The following is a 19,203-nucleotide window of genomic DNA, read 5'->3' on the forward strand; positions in this document are numbered from 1 at the left end:
ATCAGAGGACAGCATAATCACAGGGCTCATGCACATCTAAGAAGCCTGGAAGGCCTCAGGAATGACCATGCCTGTATGAAAGGTCTATAAAATCTCAACTGCAGACTCAATTGTGAGTGACCTGTAGAATTAGTACCTGATACAGACAGAGGCACACCTTCAGAAATAAAATTTACACTGCCATCTAGTGTTCACCAGCCAGTTAGCAGCAGACTTTAAAACAGTACTTTGCATCAGGATGATGTCTCAGGATATTTCGAAACACCAAAACATTTAAAAGCATAAAATTGCTTGTTAAATTTGAGAGAAGTGTTAGGGACTGCTTATATTCTTTGTTGAGGAATGTATATAAACTATTGTCATTTTGCATAGAGGACTTTTTTTTGAGTAGAGGACTGAAGTACAGACACTTGTTTCACATAGACAGACAACCACTTGAGAAAGAGGCTCATGATAATGTCATGGCCAGATTCTGATGATTTAGTGAGTTCCACAGTGAACCATACTGCGGCCAGGGCAGGTCCAAATGCCTACACCACAGTGTTCCTGCGTGCTGAGTCTGAGACTCCAGGCAGAAGCATTCTGGACGTTCTGGGCAAACGCATACTTCACTGTCCAGGTGGTACAGTGCCTTAGGCCAAGGGGCGAGACTGAGTGGAGGCTCCTCTCAGCACTGCTACTCTGTCACAGTAGGAAGTCACTGTCCCCAGGGGCCAGCTGGTACAGGCTCTCACACACAATTCCTTCACTTCTTTTGGTCACTAGGTAACTCCTTTTCCTTTACACCTCAGCTCAAATGTCACTTCTCCAAGGACATGTTTCCTTATGAGACGGGGTCTTCCAAACCCCTGAGCTCTATTTTTATTCTGTAGTGCCCCGCCTATTTACAGTGTTGTCTGCCTGTGTGACAAGGAGCAAAATGTCTGTCTTTGACCTTGCACAGCACTCAGTAAAAATGAGGAGAGGGAATTCAATATATACATAGTACTTAGGAGTGGCACGTACCTCACAGATGGACAAACAAGGGTTGAGTGTGTGGGGACAGAGGACTGACTATGAAATGGCCCTCAAAGGCCTCTGTTGGAGGCCTGGTCCCCAGCTGATAGTACTGAGTCATGAGTCAGTCCACAAACAGCTTCAAGGAGCTATTGACAAGTGGTACCTGTGTGGAGGGAGCATGTCAGTAGATATGTCTTTGAAGAGGGAAGCTATCCCATTTCTCTCAGTTCTTGGCCCTGCCACGCTATCTGTCATGACTTTCTACCTTACCAGGCTTACACTAATAAACCAAACTGACTTTGACCTGAAACCTGGAATCAGGAAATAAAACAAATCATCTCTATGTTTAAGTTGCTTTCTCAGGTATTTGCCCCACGGATGAAAATTAGACTAACACAATATTTATGGTACTTTCCAAATGCAAAGTAGAGACAAATAAGACAAAAGAGGCAAAAAACACGCAAAGTTCTATGGTGCAAGTTAAGGATAAGGCAGCAAACACTGCCATAGTCAGAGGAAGTGAAAAGATAGTCCTATGCATTTGCAGTGCATTCTAACAGGAGGTTCCACAGAACTTCAGAGCAAGAGGACTGCGTCCTCACTGACAGTGCATGGGTTCTTCTCTGTCCTCCCATATGCTACAGCAGGAAGTATCTTAAGAGCATTGACCCTATGCTGGGTATCATCAGCCATTTAAGACGATTCCAGTAAGCACACACTGCCATTCTGGGTCTTGAACACCTCTATGATGTGGGATCCAGTGCCCTTTAGACAACCAGGGACAACCCCACTGTAATGAAGTCAAGGGCGTAAGACATTCTAGGAGCTAATTTAAAGTGCAATGAGCTGGAGAGATGGCTCAGAAGTTAAAACCAGTGTCTGCTCTTCCAGAGGTCCAGAGTTCAATTCCCAGCAACCACATGGTGGCTCACAACCATGTGTAATGGGATCTGGTGCCCTCTTCTGGCCTGCAGGCATACAGTCAGGCAGAAAGCTGTATAAAGTATACATAACAAACAAACAAATAAACAAATAAATAATAAAGTACAATGAGATGCTATTTCATACTAATAATGGTTATAACGAAAGACGGTCCATACCAGATGCTGGTGTGGCTTGTGGAGCACTGGCACCTCTACTCTGTTGTGGCAGACTGTGTGAAATTGCCTTGCAAAACTGCTTCATAGTTGACTTTGAATAGTTGACATTCCAATCCACAGTCAGAAGTACTGCCCATTGAGCCATTAGGCCTTGGCTTGGGAGTTTGTTTTAAGGCTAAACACACATCTGTCATGTGAAGGACTTGGACATCCCTCTCCTAGCTGTTTATGAACATTTGTGTTTACGAGAACTTCAGAAGGTGCTCAGTCACTGGTGCATCCTGAAAGCATCTGGTTCTTATGCAAATGGATAACCAAATTATGAAATTCAGCATAATAGAATATAAAAAAAGAAATAATAGAATAAGTGAGCGTTTTGTGTACTAGAAGGTGTGCTCTGTGTCACTCCATTTACACATAATTGAAAGAAGCCACTGGAGTTGATGATGAGCAAGTCAGTGAATAAGCCTGAGAGAACAGAGAAGGCAGGCAATGGAGCTCTTCTTGGCGGATTCCAGCACAGTACATGGTGAGGATGATGGGCATGCACCAGTGCTTAGCAAACTGCAGCCAAACCCAGCCCTCAGGTCCAGGTTCCTGCGATCTGGAAGCTAAGAATGCTTTCTGTGTTTCAAAGGTAATAAATCAAACACACAAATAATACATGTGACAGAAGGTACACATGGCCCACAAAGCCTGAGGTGCTAACCCCCTTTCCAAAGTTGGCAGACTCTGATGTTTGGCAGTGACATGAAGCAGTGGCTGAGGGAGGAAGCAGGTAAGTATGTGAGTGGAAGGGAAGGAGAGAGTCAAACCATCAAAAACAATGGGACCCTTGTGTGCAGCTGCATTTCAGAAGCATTGGGGACAGGGACACAGGGCACAAGTGGGACTGTCAAGTTCTCTGCAGTGATGGAAAGGAGGGACAATGAGGCAAGGCAGGATGGACATGATCTTGCCAGAGAGTTCAAGCTTCAGAGGAATGTACTAGGAGGATGCCTCAAGGGGCCTGTCCTACATAAAAAACTGGAAATGTCCCAGCACAACCACCCCATGGCTCACTCTGCCTTCGCCTGTCACCAGAAAGTCTTTGCCAATCGTCTAGCATGCAGGCTTTATAAGGAAGAGACAGATTTCTACCTTACTCCCTGATGTGCTCTAAGCATCTAGAATTGCAGGAAGACCGTGGGCAGGTGTTCACAGATCCTCGTATGTGTGGAGAGTCAGCAGTCAGGCTGAGGCACCCCCTTCTGGGTCAATGCTAGCTGCCCTTTGGCTGCAGAAAGCTATGTTGTGCACTGCTGGATGCTTGGCATGCCTTTGTCCCATACCTGCCAGGTGCCAGTAGCACTCCTCCCACTGTTGCAACAAAATCTCTTAAGATGTTGCCAAAACCCCATCAATGTGAAGGGGTGGCTAGTCATGGGCCTCAGGGCTATGAGGGATACTCATGTATTATTTGAGAAATGATGATTAAGTGCAACATACAGCTGAAGCATTATAGAAATATAAATGAGGTCTATACGGTCTCTGACCTCATATAATTTACAAAGTGACAAAAACCTATTAATTGATTAAATAATTACATACTGTGATTCAGGTTATAAAGGTTCATGATGGAGACATAAACACTAATAGGAGAGATCTGTCTGGGGCGGGGCATATGAGAAAACACAGTTTAAGGCCTCAGCATGTTTGGACTCTTCTCTGCTCTCCATATACTATATGGTATAAAAGTTGAGGGGCAAAGCTGAAAGGGGGACCTGTGGAAACAGGAAGCACTTCATCTAGCCATGCCCTGCAGCTAGGAGGAGCCTGGAGCCTTCCAGGAAGGCTGGCAAGGCTGGAGCACTATGGCGAAAGGGATCTAGGAGGCTTGATTTAAGAGGGGAAGGTGAGCCAGTACCAGTGCAGTGCATCTTCATGGCGGATCCACTCAGATGGTGACGTAAGCACATGGCTACTAGAAACATCACCACCAGGAGGAATGCAACCACAGCATATAAGGGGCTGAGTAAAGCACTCATGAGATGTGCAATAAAAACAACGGCCAAGCCAGGTTTCTGTCTCTAAGTGTCAAAAGAAGGAGACTGTCATCAGAAAGAGAACTGGCCAAAAAAACAAAAAGCATGACCCAGTAAGACACAGGGATGCTGGAAACAGGTTCACAAGAATGCTCCAAAGCAGAAGACCCAGACACACAGACTAGAAAACATTCTGGTGCCATGTGACTAGTGTGTTGGGACAAACCTGCCATGGTGTCCTGCTTCACTCTGCGGATATCCTCCCAGTGCCTGGTTGAAATGCTACTGAGGGTTTATCAATGTGACAGAAATTGGAGTCACTTGGGAAGAAAACTGAGAAGATGCCACCATCAGACTGTCTGAGGCAAGGCTGTAGGACATTTTCTTCACTGATGACTGGTGTGGTATCTTTCCTGGTGGTACCCAGGGTGTATAAGAAAGTAGGATGGACAGAAGCAAGCCAGTAGCCTGTGTTCCTCTAGCCTATGCATCATTTCCTGCCTCCAGGATCCTGCTTAGGGTCCTGTCCTGACTTCCCTTAATCATAGACCTTGATATGGAAGTATAAGATGAAATTAACCTGCTCCTTCCCAAGTTGCTTTTGGCATGGTGTTATCACAGCAACAGAAAGCAAACTGGGACACTGACCTTTCCCATTACAAGTCTGAGTTAGTAAAAAATGAGGACAAAAGAGGAACAGACTGTTCAACAGAAAGCAATGTAGACATAAAGTCATAGAAATAAGAACTCGCTTACCTGTAGGCATTAATGTACTCCTTCCTGTGTTCCAGGAGAAAATCTCTCAGCTTCCCAATATGAGAAATCTACAATTGAAAAGATGCCAAACACTTTATATAGACAGGCGGACACGAGCGAGGGCACTATTTTCAACAGTAGATACAGCACAGCTTCAAAGAATTTCTGAAGCTTGAAACTCAGAAACTTTGCTTCTAATTTTGCTGAGAGGGGTGTGTGATAAAACAAGGTCTTTCTATGTAGCTCAGGACAGCCCTGTGCTTGTGGTCCTCCTGTCTCCATATGGAGCACCGGGACGACAGGCATGAGCCATCACAATGTATTCAGACAATGGTTTCTTCTCTCAGGTGTTATGGGGGATGGACCCCGAGGCTGAAGCTGTACACATATAATCAGGGCTTCTGGGAGCAGCACAGTTAGAGATCATTTGGACAGTGATATAAACCAAATGGATCCCTATCCTCTTCATAGGTGCTCCCACAGAGGAGCAGGGAGCAAGGGGTTATCTTGAGGGGTTACTTTGAGATGGCTGAATTCAAGTTTTAAAAAAGGCCTACACTGGAACTGCTGGTGTAGCCTAGGTAAGTCCTAGGCTCATCATCCTCTAGGCCCTAGTTCTATCGACAGTACCAGAAACCAAAGCAAACCATGTTTTAGAGTACCTATATATGTCTGTGATTCAAACTCAGGCCACAGCCCTTTGGGACAAGTGTCCTGGGAGGAAGAGAATGACTGGCCTGCTTGTGTCCTGTGACTACTGCTCACTCAGACCTCTTGTCTTGTGCTCCTGCTGACAGATCTGCTGAACTTTCACTTCTCTATAAGGTTTTCTGGAAAGGCCACCTCAGGAGGATTTTCACTTTGCTCTGCACACCTCCCATGTGGCACGCTGATAAATGCTGATGTAGCTTGTGTACACACACTTCTCTCTTCAGACTTATCATGAGCTGCCCAGGAGGCCTGCACAGTGTTCCTCACATTTCTGTGCACAGGAAGCACTGAAGACGACCAGCATTCTCCCTGACAGCATATCACGTCTGTGTGGAGATGTGTGGAAAGGTTAGTCCAGCTTCCCACAGGGTCCTGACTAGTACTACAAATGCAGGCCAGAAAGGTGCTCTAGGGCATTTAAACGCACAAAGAAAAACTCAAGTATGATTAGAATGTTAACTTGTTTAACAAACACTGATGGAGTCTGTCCAACACTGAGCAGTGGCACCCACTTTCAAACACATTCTCTTTCTTGTTCTAAGGGTCCTGCCATTTGCACTGATCACCACTGTTCCCATAACCAGTTGGGGACATGAAGCTCGTACAGGAAAAGTAACACATCTTGGGTCACATACTCAGTACACAGATCTCAGGCTCAAGATCAGGCCCAAGTCATACTGCGCACCATTCCAGTTACCACAGCTGCTTTCTCATGTTCTCATCTTATCCAAGCTGCATCATGAAATCTAACTGTTAAGTCTGTTAGGTGAAAAATTATAAGCTGCACAAGTATGATCTATCACAAAACATGTACGATTTGGTAAAGCGGCTCTTCTGATTGGCCTGTGTGATATGCACTGTGGACCAGAATGGCCTCACCCAAGAATATGCTTGTCTTTCCTCCCAAAATGAAGGATTAAAGGTATGATCACCACTCCCAGCTCTTTAATTTAATCCTTCACATCGAGTTGGGTTTTTTTTTCTACTCAAGAATAGCAAGTACGTGGGCTGGAGAAATGGCTCAGCGGTTAAGAGCACTGACTGCTCTTCCAGAGGTCCTGAGTTCAATTCCCAGGTGGCTCATAGCCATCTGTAATTGGTTTTGATGCCCTCTTCTGGTGTGTCTGAGGACAGCTCGGTGTGTTCATATACATAAAATAAATAAATAAATCTTAAAAAAAAAAAAAAGAATAGCAAGTACGAAAATTCTAATTCAGTGAATCAGCTGAACACTTTTTCTCTGTCCACTAGATGGCAGCATGAGCCTTAAAGCAGCAGCAATACCAGGCGTTCATTCAAAAGAACATTTACCCCCAAGGGCTTTTAAACTTTTCTAGTTCTTTCTTTTAGTTTGGGATCAAAGGATTCCTTCAACTTACTTTTATGCTCTGGCTGAAACTTAAAGGACATTGTTTTACACCTACATGTGTACTCTGGATGAGTTTGGAAAGTTTTTATAATATGGCACTGGGCAGAGTGGACACGTTGTGGGGGGCAGCCCCAGCTTTGTTTATGTGTCACCTACTGAACAGCTTGGCTCTCCGCTCCTCTGTGGGTGCTTTGCAAATTACCCAAAGCAAGACAAACAAAAAGAAAAGCCCTATGCAAAATAGTGGTACTCCTCAGATGGCCACTCTACTGCTGCTGGCAGTTCAGAGCAGTAGTTGGTGTCTTTTTCTGATTGCAGCAGTGGTCTGACTTGTAGCTTTCTCCCCTGCCCAAGACAGTAAGAACTCTGTTCTACAGGCACACACAATACTACCAACAAAGACTTAATGGAGTTCAGAACACTAAGTACCGACCTGCATAATTTGCCTCTGAAAGAAGCAAGCATTGTTCAAGATTAAAGAGACTCCAGTAGTTTCCCCTGGCATATTGTAAAATGTTCCCTTAACACAAAAGCATTATTTATTTATTTGTCATTCAATCAGTGAGCACAACTAGCTGTGTCAGTTACTGTGCAGCATGGCCAGCAGGGTTGGTGTGGCGGTGTGAGAGCTTGACAGGCTCTGATAAGCTAGAGTGAGTTTTCACGAGGACTGGGTCCCAGTTTAACCTGGGAGCTACTAACTTCGGTCCTAACTGAAAAGGAAATCGCCAGCAATCACTAAATGCCTGAGAAGTCACAAACTGTCACGCCTCCGGAAAGCATGAGCCCTGCTGAAGTCACCTTGGGAGAGTAGGTCCTAGGAAAGACGCTTCCAGCACTAAACAAGTCACCTACAGAGAGTCTGGCTCAGCCCTGCCCATCCACTGTGCTCTGACAGCTGGCTCAGTTGTCTATAACAGGTTTTTTCTTCCAACAATTATTAAGTAAACAAGTATTATGGTCTTGGCCTAGCTCCTTCCATTTTCTCCTAGTACAAAATGATGGCCCTCACTGAAGGCAGAGTCTGAAGGGGTGGCAGTCCCTAGAGCAGCAGTTCTCAACCTGTGACTTGCAACCCCTTTGGGGGGAGGGGTCAAACAACCTTTTCAATAGGGGTCACATATCAGATATCCTTCCTATCAGATATTTATATTACAATTCATAACAGTAGCAAAATTAGAGTTATAAAGTTGAAATGAAAACATTTTATGGCTGGGGGTTACCACAACATGAGGAATTGTATTAAAGGGTCACACAATTAAGAAGGTTGAAAACCACTGGAGGCTTCTGGGTGGTTCCTTTATAGTCCTCCCAGTAGAGCCCCTCCCCAGTCTCTGTGCTTTCACAGCATGGCTACCACTGAGGGCTATCCTCTGCTTGCACAAGGCTGTAGAATCTGCTTATAGAGGTCAGCTCTTGGCTGGACCCTTTCCGTTTTGGGTATACTCATTCTAATCACAACTTTATTTACAAGTCCATAAAACCTCTCTCTGCGTTCCAGTTGTCTTCTGGATACTTCACTGGTGCATCAAAGGAAGCATGTCCTGGAAGGACACTAGAGCAACCAACCACTCCACTCTACTTCGGCTCATGGCTCACTCACAGTTGTCCATCACCATAAAGACTTGATAACCTCCCTCACTCCCTCTCTCTCAAGTCCCAAGTCAGAAAACCACAGGCCGCCATCATGCCCACCAATAAACCATACCTGTGAGTTCTGCCTACTCACCCTGCTAAGTATCTACCGTAGGAGCTGCCCCTTCCATACCTCAGTGCCTGACTCAGCAGGCTCCTGTTCATACCCTTGTCTTTCCCATCACTGACTATTCATAGTTACTGGGACCACAGGGGCTTTACCTGTGGCACTGGGATTCTTCTCCCTGTGTCTGTGAAAGTCTTCTTGAGGTCAGCTGACTGAATCTGATCCTCATCAGTTGTGCATGTAAGGTGCTCTGTCAGTCTGGAAGCTCTGTTCTGAACTCTGAGAACCAGTTTGTTCTAACTACAGAAAAGCTCCCAGAATTCAATGCATCTTCTACTAAACAGACAGAAACCATGTATATCAGAGATTACTTTTCTAGTTTCACCCTTGTAATGTAACTTTCCAAAGTCTTGAATGGCAGACAGTAGGGCTGGCTGAACACTGAACAAAGATGAGTAGTAGTGTGTTCTGTGGGAAAGCACAGTGACCTAGAGTTCCCGGAACTAGTGCTGACTTAACAACCTGAAAAGTATTGCTTCCTTAACATTACTAAGCTCCTAGCCCCAAAACAAATCACACAGCCTTAGAAAACAAACATGCTGTGTTCTTAGTGTGAATGCAAAACAGAAGAACTCACTGCTGTCAGCGGAGGCTAAGCAGCCCCCACACAGCACCAACTGAACCGATCTGAAGCAGCACCTGCCATAAAGCAAACACCTGAGCTTCGGAGGACCCAGACTACTTACACACACACACACACACACACACACACACACACACACACACACACACACACACACACACACACACACACACCCTTTCAGGGCCCAACTTCTTCCTAACGCTAAATGAACAGAGCACTTGCACCCCCATTCTCCAAGCATCCCATACTGCATCTCTCTGGGGATAGTCAGTGCACTCTGGGTCCTCCGAAGCTCAGGCGCTGCTACTTTGCTAGACCTTCTATTGCTTAACAGAAGCTGCATAGTACCAAAGCATAAAGAAGAAACTGACTGCCCCTGCCTGGATTCCCAGGCCTAGAAAGCTCCGGGAGACACCTAATTGTGAAGGACAGCACACAGGGAGTCCACTTCCTCTTGGGAAGTTATTCCACTTCAAACAGTAGGGAAAAAAAATGTCTCCTCTGAATCCAGTTCAGTGAGCTGGAGCACAGCGAGGCGGCAGATGCTTACCCAGCATCTATTAGGTCCCTTGCTCGATGCTCAGGGCTGGAAAACAAATGGGGTATTGTTTTCCCAACAAACAGCAGCTTCCCTTTCTCTCGGCTAAATATTCTCAGAACTCTCCTAAATTATTTACCTGAAGTAACATATGTGGACTCTGGCCACATTTATTACATTAAATATATAGGTCAGAAGCCTCACAAATCACTGTGATGTTCAGAATAGACTGGAAACCTTGTGTTGGCAGGAACACTCGCCCCTGAGTCATTGAGTCAGGCTGGCTTTATATCAGCTAGGATGACTTTCCCAAGAGTGCTGCTGATGATTCTGTCTTCATTATATTCATGCATTTTTCTGGCCTCTTGTCATTTGTAATTCTGATCATTTTGCCATTGAAACAATTATAATTAAAAAGCATCAATGTTGTAATTATATTTTAACAAAAAGAAATCAACAAAGAACTTGGAGGCTCAGCATGGCTGCACGCACCTATGACCCTGGCACTCGAGAGACCGGGGCAGTGATTTAGCTCAGTAAAGCACCTGCCTCACAAGTATAAGACCCTGGGTTCAGTGCCCAGGACTGGGAAAAGGAAAAAGGCATACGCAGACGCACAAAACACATGTGCATGCCCCTGATTACACTGGTTTAGCCTGCCACTCATGAAGAGCTGGCCTCTATTCCAACAAGACATTTAGCAAGGCTTTTGCAAGACAGCCCAAGCTATAGATCCGGATCAGCCAACAGTGAGCCTCTTGGTGGAGTCACCTTGTCACACTAACTCAGATAAACTAGGATCTCCTGCATCCAAAAAAAACCAAACACTTGTTTGGTTCAGCAGTATTTAGCATGAATGACTCCATTTTGGTTTGGTCTGTCGGTTGGGCGGAATGCAGGAGTTCAATGAGAATGATGGCCTCTTGTAATTCTACAAAACAGAGTATAAGATGAACAGAACACACAACTACAATGACATGAGCCCCAGAGCAGCTTAGGTTTTCTAACTAAAGGCACAGACTAGTTCCTTCAGGTATGGATCAGAGGCCATGGTTAGTAGCCTTGGGAATCATGCTAAGGGCAGTCATGGACACTCCATGTTAGTGTGGCAGGCGGTGAGGTAAGATACTCTTCCTGGATGAGGTCCTGAGAAACCAAACCAATGAGAGGGGTAGGGGTTCTCTAACCCCATGGCCCATAGTTCAAGGTCCTCCATAGCAAGTAGACAACAGTCTCCTTCCAAGCAAGTTTCTATGGGCTGCATCCACCAGCCAGCCTGTCCTGCCCAGTACAATCTATTCAGAATCTTTCCTCTGCTCTCAAGTCTCTTTCTTTCTACCACATCCCCTCCTGACTCCCCACATACCTTCCTGGGGCCCATCGCTCATACTGACCTCCATGCATAATCATTAGTTGCCCTGCTCTTGTGAAAGAGACCCTGCACTGATGACCAAATTTACTACTCGGCCCAAATGAAGAAGCCTGTCAAGGTCACACAACTAACGAATAGAAAGCCAGGATCCAAACTCTAGAATCAACCCCAGAATGCATGTGTTATTGTTTTGAATTCTTTGCCATGTACTTCCAAACTTGGACTCTGTGGAATAAACTTACACCCAAAAGACAAGGCAGAAAGAAGCTGTTATGCCACCTTCTACTACTGCTCTGCACCAAGATCATGAAAATCATGCTTTGGTTTTATTTACTGGCTTCTTCAAAAACAGTTGCTAAAGATTTTTTTTTCCATCCATAGCAGAAAATATTTAGCAGATAAGCATTTGCTATCCTTTATAGAGTGTCCTACATGGTGTCCACTCCCTTCTGTGGTTAAGGATTAAAAAGCTCAGAACAGTGTCTTGTTCGCTTTGATTCTGAAGGCCCAGCACAGTTCCCAGCTCAACAAATGTCCATAATCATTCAGCAAATCAAAGAGAGAGCTATTGATTGGGCTGGAGGGATGGCTCAGCGGTTTAGAGCACTGAATGCTATTCCATAGGTCCTGAGTTCAATTGCCAGCAACCACGTGGTGGCTAACATCCATCTGTAATGGGATCTGATACCCTCTTCTGGCGTGTCTGAAGACAGCGACAGTTACTCATAGACATGAAATAAATAAATCTTAAAAAAAGAGAGAGAGAGATAGAGCTATTTTATCAAGAACTCGTCATTAAAAAATAAGGATTAAATAGTTTACTGGAAGTTACAATGTATACACAGATTTCTAAAATAGCACTTTTTCATAGTTGCTGTAAACATATTAGCATACAGCAGAGGCATATGACCCCAGAGCCAACTGTGCTCAATAGTTCATACTCATCCTCAGGACAAATGGAATCTGCAGCAACAAAATGGGTTTACCTACCCATGAAGTCCTTGAAGACTACTAAACACTGCTACACAAAATGCACGCACGTGCACACACACACACACACACACACACACACACATGCATGAACTCACGCACACTACAAACATGGATCACAACAGTAAGGGAGGAACTGTGTGTGAAGTTGGCAACAGCAAACAAAGTAAAATTCAAGTGGGTAACCACAGATAGATTCAAATGCTCTCCATCTCATTCTCTTAGAATCCTTGCCACAGGTTAAATTTATTTTTTAGGAACAACATAAAAACATAAAAATTTCTTTCTGAGCCAAGAACAAGCAAGCATTAGACCAATTATCTAGCCTTTCATCACCCATAGTAGCAATTACAAGTTGTATTCACTAGGTGGCGCTCTCTACCGCATGGGTCCCCTGCAAGCAGCACAGTACATCAAAGTGACAGCAGCCTAGTCCTAAGATGATTTGTCTCTTGAGGATACACATTTGGTTTAAGTTTCCACTGCAGAGTTAAAGTTCTCAAGATAGGTCATGCAGATCAATTGCTCCTGTAATCCGAAACTCAAAAGAGCAAATAATATCTAAACAAGGGGAGGGGGTGGCCTGAGCTTATGAGGGTCTCTAAAAGCCAGGAGACAGTCTGCCTGGCTACCTCTAATCTCACCATCAAAACTGTTACCTTGTTCAGTTTCTGCTTCACATCAGCAAGGGACCAGCAAAAGCAACTGTGAGCAGTGGAGAGGGAGGACAGGCATGCACTGTCTCTGCTGCCTGATAGATGACAATCACTCACACTCAACAGAACCCCTGCTCTGATAACAGAAGAGCTCTGCTCTGCACTAGCCTATTTCTTTAGCAAAATGCAAGCAAAGGATGGAGCAAGCACTCTCTCCCGGGAAGCTCTGGAGAGAGGGTTTGGTAACAAGATCCACGGCCCGGCTCCACCATCCTCATTCAGCTGAGTGAATGGGAATGAAATGCCGAGTATGCTGGCCTCTGCCAACAGCACCGATGCCGCATTCCAAGAAAATCCAGGGCCTTGCCTAATCATTCTCTGTCCTCAAAAAAATAGATTCCTTTCCCTCATTATGGTCTCTCTCTCACACACACTGCAGAAAGACTGTTCAAGGGATAAGTTACAAAGCATTCTAATATATTTTCTTTGAAAAAGTGGAAATGTAAAAAAACAAAAAAACAAAAACAAAAACAAACCCTTGGTTTCTAGAACTTAAGTAACTACAGCAAGTTGACAATTGTTAAATGTTACAAAGTGAAGACTTGCCTGATAAAAACGAGTTTACTTAAATGTTCAAATAGGATAGAATACTTGGCTCCTGACATAGCATTCTAGGGTGGAGTAGAACAGCTAGGAAAATAAAGACATATACTATACCTTAACTAGGAGACTCAAATTTCATACTTTCAAAAATGATTTTACTGGGACACAAAATATTTTAAAGTCTCTACTTAAATTTTATATTTAAAACTCATGTGCGAAAGCTTTCACAGTAAACCGAGTAAAGACAAGTTTGTACTTTCTTGAACAATTTTTTCAGATGACTAAGATGTTTAAAAAATACAAATATAAACATTTCTATTCTTAACAAAGAATCTCACTTTAAAATCATGTCTCAATTTGTTAGCAATAAAACTTCTCAAAATGTCACACCAAGTACCCCCGACAATAAGCATACACACTTTAAGGATCACACGGTCTTGTTTAGGAGAAAGAAGAGTCAACGGTTTATGAGACCCTCGGCCAGTTCTGATCAGATGTTAGCCTGATCACCATTCCAAGCCCTGTGTAACAACTGGCCAGCTGCAGCATCCTACCCTTTGGAATTACCCTGGGGAAATGCAGCCGCTTCCCCAGCCTGAGAGCACAAGCAAGGGACAGAAGCACCGACTAGCTTCCAGGTCAAGCTTTCAACAAATTTGGAATTTGAAACAAATTTGAAGTTTTCAATTTTATTTTTATCTCTACCTATATATCTGTATTTTCATACATTTCAATAACTAAACAAAACAAATTTACTTTTTTCCCTCATTGCAGAATTGTAAATCTCCACATAGATTTATTTTGGGAAAAAATGTTAAATTTTATTGGAAACTGCTTAGCTTTTAAACTGGAACACACAGGTATGGATATACAAGTGACTTCTGTAGTTATTACGATTAGGAAAGGGCATTGTGAGAACCTGTAACAATCATTAAGGCTCTTTAAAACACTAGAAACCTCGTGTAGAAAATTCACATTCAGCTTTGATTCTGAATCACGGCCAAGCCTTTGTTCCAAGCCCGCATAAGTCACTGTCCCTCTCCTATTGAGAGTAAGTTTTGGGCAAACGTTATTTAAGCTGCATCTGACTTTAATAGACTTTCCCAGTTTGCTGCTCAGTGTTTACTATCAAACTCTAATCACGACTTCCCTAAATTTATTTAGACTTTCACACAAACTTCCAAAGTTTTCCCAACTTAAATAAAAACCCACAAAAACTATGGGAAATGCTTTGCTTGAAAGATAAAAGCTGATTCCTGTGCATTTGCAAAGATCAATGTTTACGTCGGCTCAAATATGCAGCTCACGGCATTTCAATACCCACACTCAACTGCATTTTCTTGTCTCTTTAAAAAAGAAAAAAGAAAAAAAGAGGGTCCGGCATTTCCTTCCCCCATTCTGCTGTGAAAATATAAATGGAAGCTAATGCAAAGCATTCCTGGCCCAGGATCGTCTTGCACAGAACATCTAGTCTTTAGCATAAACACTGTGTAAGACATATGTTGCTTTCTTAATGAAATGGGGGTGTTTTATTATATATGGCCCAGCTAACATTTTGGTAAACAAAAACAGCAAAAGAAAAACCACAACATCACATGGGAAAGAAGGGAAAGATTAGCTTTATTTATTAAAAAGTGGAAAATGTTTTTGCAGTCTTTCTACCAAATATTTCATAGAGTGCTTATTAAAATAGAACACACCTCTAAGCTGAACCGTTTATTAGCTCCCACTAAGCACTGAAAGAGAAAGAACGCCTTGGAAGAGTAATGCGCCAGCAGTGTTGGTGCCCATAGCATGGGCCTTTGTGAACGATACTTAGAATAGGCTAATACGGAGTCACAGACACAAACCCAGAGCTCCCACATAATTCTACACACGGATGACTTCTTTCGCAGGAGACTGAAGGCATCCACACAGTAGAAAAAATTAAAAGTAACAAAATTATTTCCTAACTGAACTGACATATTTTAAAGTCTGTACAATTAACAAAATGTTTTTTAATAATTAAAAAAAGCCTTCTAACAAAAGACTGGTTTTGAAGTGTGTCACACCCTAGTTCCCTAGTCATGAATCCTAGTTCATTTTTTAAAATGAGGTCTATTTCCTGTAATTTTAGATATTTTAGAGTACAATTATTTTACATTTTTATGATGCCTTTGGGGTATCATTACAAATATTTTTATGTGTTTAAACTTAGGAAAGTAAAATTAAGTAATAGCTTCTCTTAAAGGGAGCTGTCAACTCTCTCCTGAACACAAATCTTTGTTTTAAAGCAATCTAGAGATTTATATCCCTAGTAACCATAGAAATTAGTCTTAAGCTTTTAGAAAAAAAATTGCAGAAAATGCTCTTTATTTAATTAAAATCAGAGCTCTGCTCTTAGAAATAAGGACCTTCTTTTGAACAGAAAGAATTTTCCACAGAGCAAAACTGTTTTAACTTGAGGCAGCGCTCTGTAATAAATTAATCAAACACATTTCATTAACTCTTGAACTTGTGTGCACCATGAGTCAAACTGTGTTGGAAGGCTCTGCCAGGGACCAGGACGGGACCATGGCTACAGAAGAGAAAGTGAAACACTAACGTCCAAAAAGCTCTTTCGAGTAAGACAGCAGGAACATGGAAAGTAAGAAGTAACTCAACCCTAACTCAGCACTGACAGTATGGGGGTGAAGGGGAGGGAATCCCTCCTGGCGGAAGTCACTTTGTTTCTCTTGGGAAAACACCATTCACTTTTTCTTAACACAAAGCTGTGTCACCAGTCAACTTTCACTCTGCCATTTCTATTTCACACATAGGACAATGAGAAATGCTGTGGACTCTTCGGTCACCTGAGAGTAAGACAAGCTGGTCATTGACTGGGAAGCCAGGGGATGGCTGGGGCAATCTCCAGGCTCCTCTGGAAGTCTCTTCCCTAGTGGGCGAGTGGGCGAAGGAATGTATGCTTGAGGGTGGGACACAGACTCCTCAGGCAGTCAGCAATCCTAGGGCTTATGAAATTCAGATGCAGAGGGAGTACGTATACTACTAAATTTGATTAGCTTTTATGAGATTTAAAATTTGTACTTTCAAGTTTTTCTCTGTATGATGCATAATTTTGAAAAGTCAGCCACATTCTGATTCTCATTACTACTTTTAAACTTGCCATTTGGAAACAAAGATATTGCTGATCGTGTCATAAATTAGACATTAAATATGGGATGTGGCCACACAGTAGAGTGTAAACAGCAGAACTACAGGCTACAAGTCGTTGAGCTTTTCCATCACCAAAATGAAGCCAGAAAGATGCTTCTTTATTTAAGTCGTGAACTAAGAGAGCTTAACACTCATTCGTTCTATAAGCAGCCTCGCTGCGGGCAGAGTGTATTTGCTTCTCACTCCACTTCACATCCTGCAAGGGGAAACTTTAACAAAGATTAAGAAAGTCTACTATGTGTCTCTAATGAATTGGTCTGTACGACAAGAGACGGAATACCCTGAGGCATTTTAAATACTAAAAGCAGGCAGTCCCCCTGGGATTCAGCCAACGCCACAGCGTGTTTACCTCTGCTGTGCTAAAGTTAATCCTCAGTGGTAGTAAAAAAAGAAAGGACCTTTTTAACTGGACTGGGGAGACAGCAGTGAGGTTCTCGGAAAGGCTGCTTCCTCCTGTCCACTTCTCACTGTGTGTCAATGAGATTTCACTTCCCACTCAAACTGTAATAGTTACAAATGGTAGTAATGTAAAAAATCTATTATAAAGTGTTGATAAGAATAGCGCTTCTAACTATCTAGAAATCATGTCTAAGGATAATATACATTCTAGTTTCCAGTATAAGTTCAGTACAGCTCAGTGCCAGTGTTGTGGCAGCAGGGCTGTCACCAATCAATTTGCCCAGCCCTACCTCTTACAGGCATTGAGGCAGCAAAGAGCCAATACCCCCATTTCCATGGGACACAAGAATAGGAGGGATTCCTTGGCTTTTACCGTAGTGTGTCTTTATTTCTTCCTCTCATGCAGACAGTAGGGTCTGTATGCTTACGAAGGCAGTGACCACTGACCTTGAAACAGGAGAAGGAAGATGTCTGGTATCCACAAACTCCTGGGCAATGGCTGCACCAGAGCTGAGAACCAAGGCAGCACAAGAACGAGGATGAGAAATAGTTTGGGGGCCAGATTCTGCATCTAAGATGGTGCCTCTACTCATGAAATATGTGGGTATTCCCAAAAACTTATCCTACTTTGCCTCAGTTTCCTCATTTGTATAATGGAACAATATCAGCATGTACTTCACAGAGGGTGAGATGTAAAGGAACTAGTAAAGTACCTGGCACAAGCTAAGTACAGTGCAACTTGGGAATGGTGCAGGGACATTATTTTCTCTAAGGGTGTCACATGACTCTCACAAAGAGTCAAAGTACACATAAGAATTCAAAGTAGACAGCAGAGCCCTGTGGTGCTCTGTCTCCAGTTGGGGTGTGCACTCAGTCAGGGTTTGCACTGCAAGTACTGAGCATGCAGTGTGCTGGGAACGTGAACAAGGGCAACTGATGAACAGACAGCATGGAACAAAGCCCCTGTGGCTATACCACCTTTCTTTTTTTTTTTCTTTTTTTTTTTGGTTCTTTCTTTTGGAGCTGGGGACCGAACCCAGGGTCTTGCGCTTCCTAGGCAAGCGCTCTACCACTGAGCTAAATCCCCAACCCCTATACCACCTTTCTTATGCAAGGAACCTTCCTCTAAAGTTTTTTGCTATATACAATTGCAAAATCAAGTTTTTTTTTCCCCTTTACCCTTTCTCTACATTCCTAAGAGAAAGGTAGAACAATCTATTATCTTCCACTGAAACTGGAAAGCACTAAGAGCCAGAGGGACTTGCCCTATGAACATAAAAATGCTCTGACTTCTTAAACAGTAACATGAGTAGCAAATGAGGCAAGAGAGGGAAAAGGCACACACGCAAAATCAGTCCTCATCCAAAACTACACAGGGGTCTTCTGCCCTTGTCGAGACATCTTGCTGGGATCTCCATCCTCATCCTCCATTCCTGCTTCTTGCTGGGACTCTCACATCGTCATCTCTGTCTTGCATCCAGAGCAACCTTGCCTCTAGAGCTCCCATGTCACCATGGCTAAGTTGTGAGGCCTCATAGCTGATCACGGTCTCCCACTGGACTGCAACAGCCAGTTGGTCACTCAACTCTACAGTTCTTCCATCATTTTCCTGGCTCATCTGCTAGCCTCGGGCTCAGATCCTTACTAGTGCCCTGGCTAGTGACTCTCCTGTCTCACCTGTCCCTCCCCTCCAGGCCAATGTCCATATTCCTCCAGTCCCACTGGGCTTGCTCAGACCCTCCTGTTAGGAAAGGAGAGCTGAGGCCTAGGACACTTATCCTAACAAGTTTTAAACCAATGGCTTTTGTATACCCTTCTCAAGCTGACTCAGGGGGGTGACTGTGGGTTCAAAGATACACAGCATCCCTAACTCTGCCCTTGTTAAAGAACACTGCATCAGAACCTAGGTGTGGGTCTAGCAGAAATTACTAACAGTCATATTTTGCTGCAGTGTCATGTATGGAGGCTAAAGTCTTAAGAACTTAAGATGCAAAAAAGAACAGATGTCTCAAGTAGCTGGATTAAGGAGTGGTTTTACAGCCATTGAGGAAGCAGAACCCTTTAGACTGCCAAGTAACCTGTACTAGGTAGGAGTCCCCCAGTGTACCCAGTGCAAGATCACAGTTTTCTTTATATTTTTCACTGA

The 19,203-nt window shown here is 43.5% G+C and overlaps 1 protein-coding gene across 1 annotated transcript in view; it reads right to left on the minus strand.

Moving 5' to 3' along the window:
• The window catches only part of Stx18 (syntaxin 18), a 90,089-nt gene that overhangs the window by 33,321 nt on the left and 37,565 nt on the right, over positions 1-19,203 (minus strand). The window contains exon 2 of the mRNA XM_032916952.1: positions 4,880-4,947. Within this exon, the coding sequence (XP_032772843.1) occupies positions 4,880-4,947 (68 nt within the window). The remainder of the gene's footprint in view (positions 1-4,879; positions 4,948-19,203) is intronic.

Source organism: Rattus rattus, chromosome 11, assembly GCF_011064425.1.
Source record: "Rattus rattus isolate New Zealand chromosome 11, Rrattus_CSIRO_v1, whole genome shotgun sequence".
Lineage (NCBI taxonomy): Eukaryota > Metazoa > Chordata > Mammalia > Rodentia > Muridae > Rattus > Rattus rattus.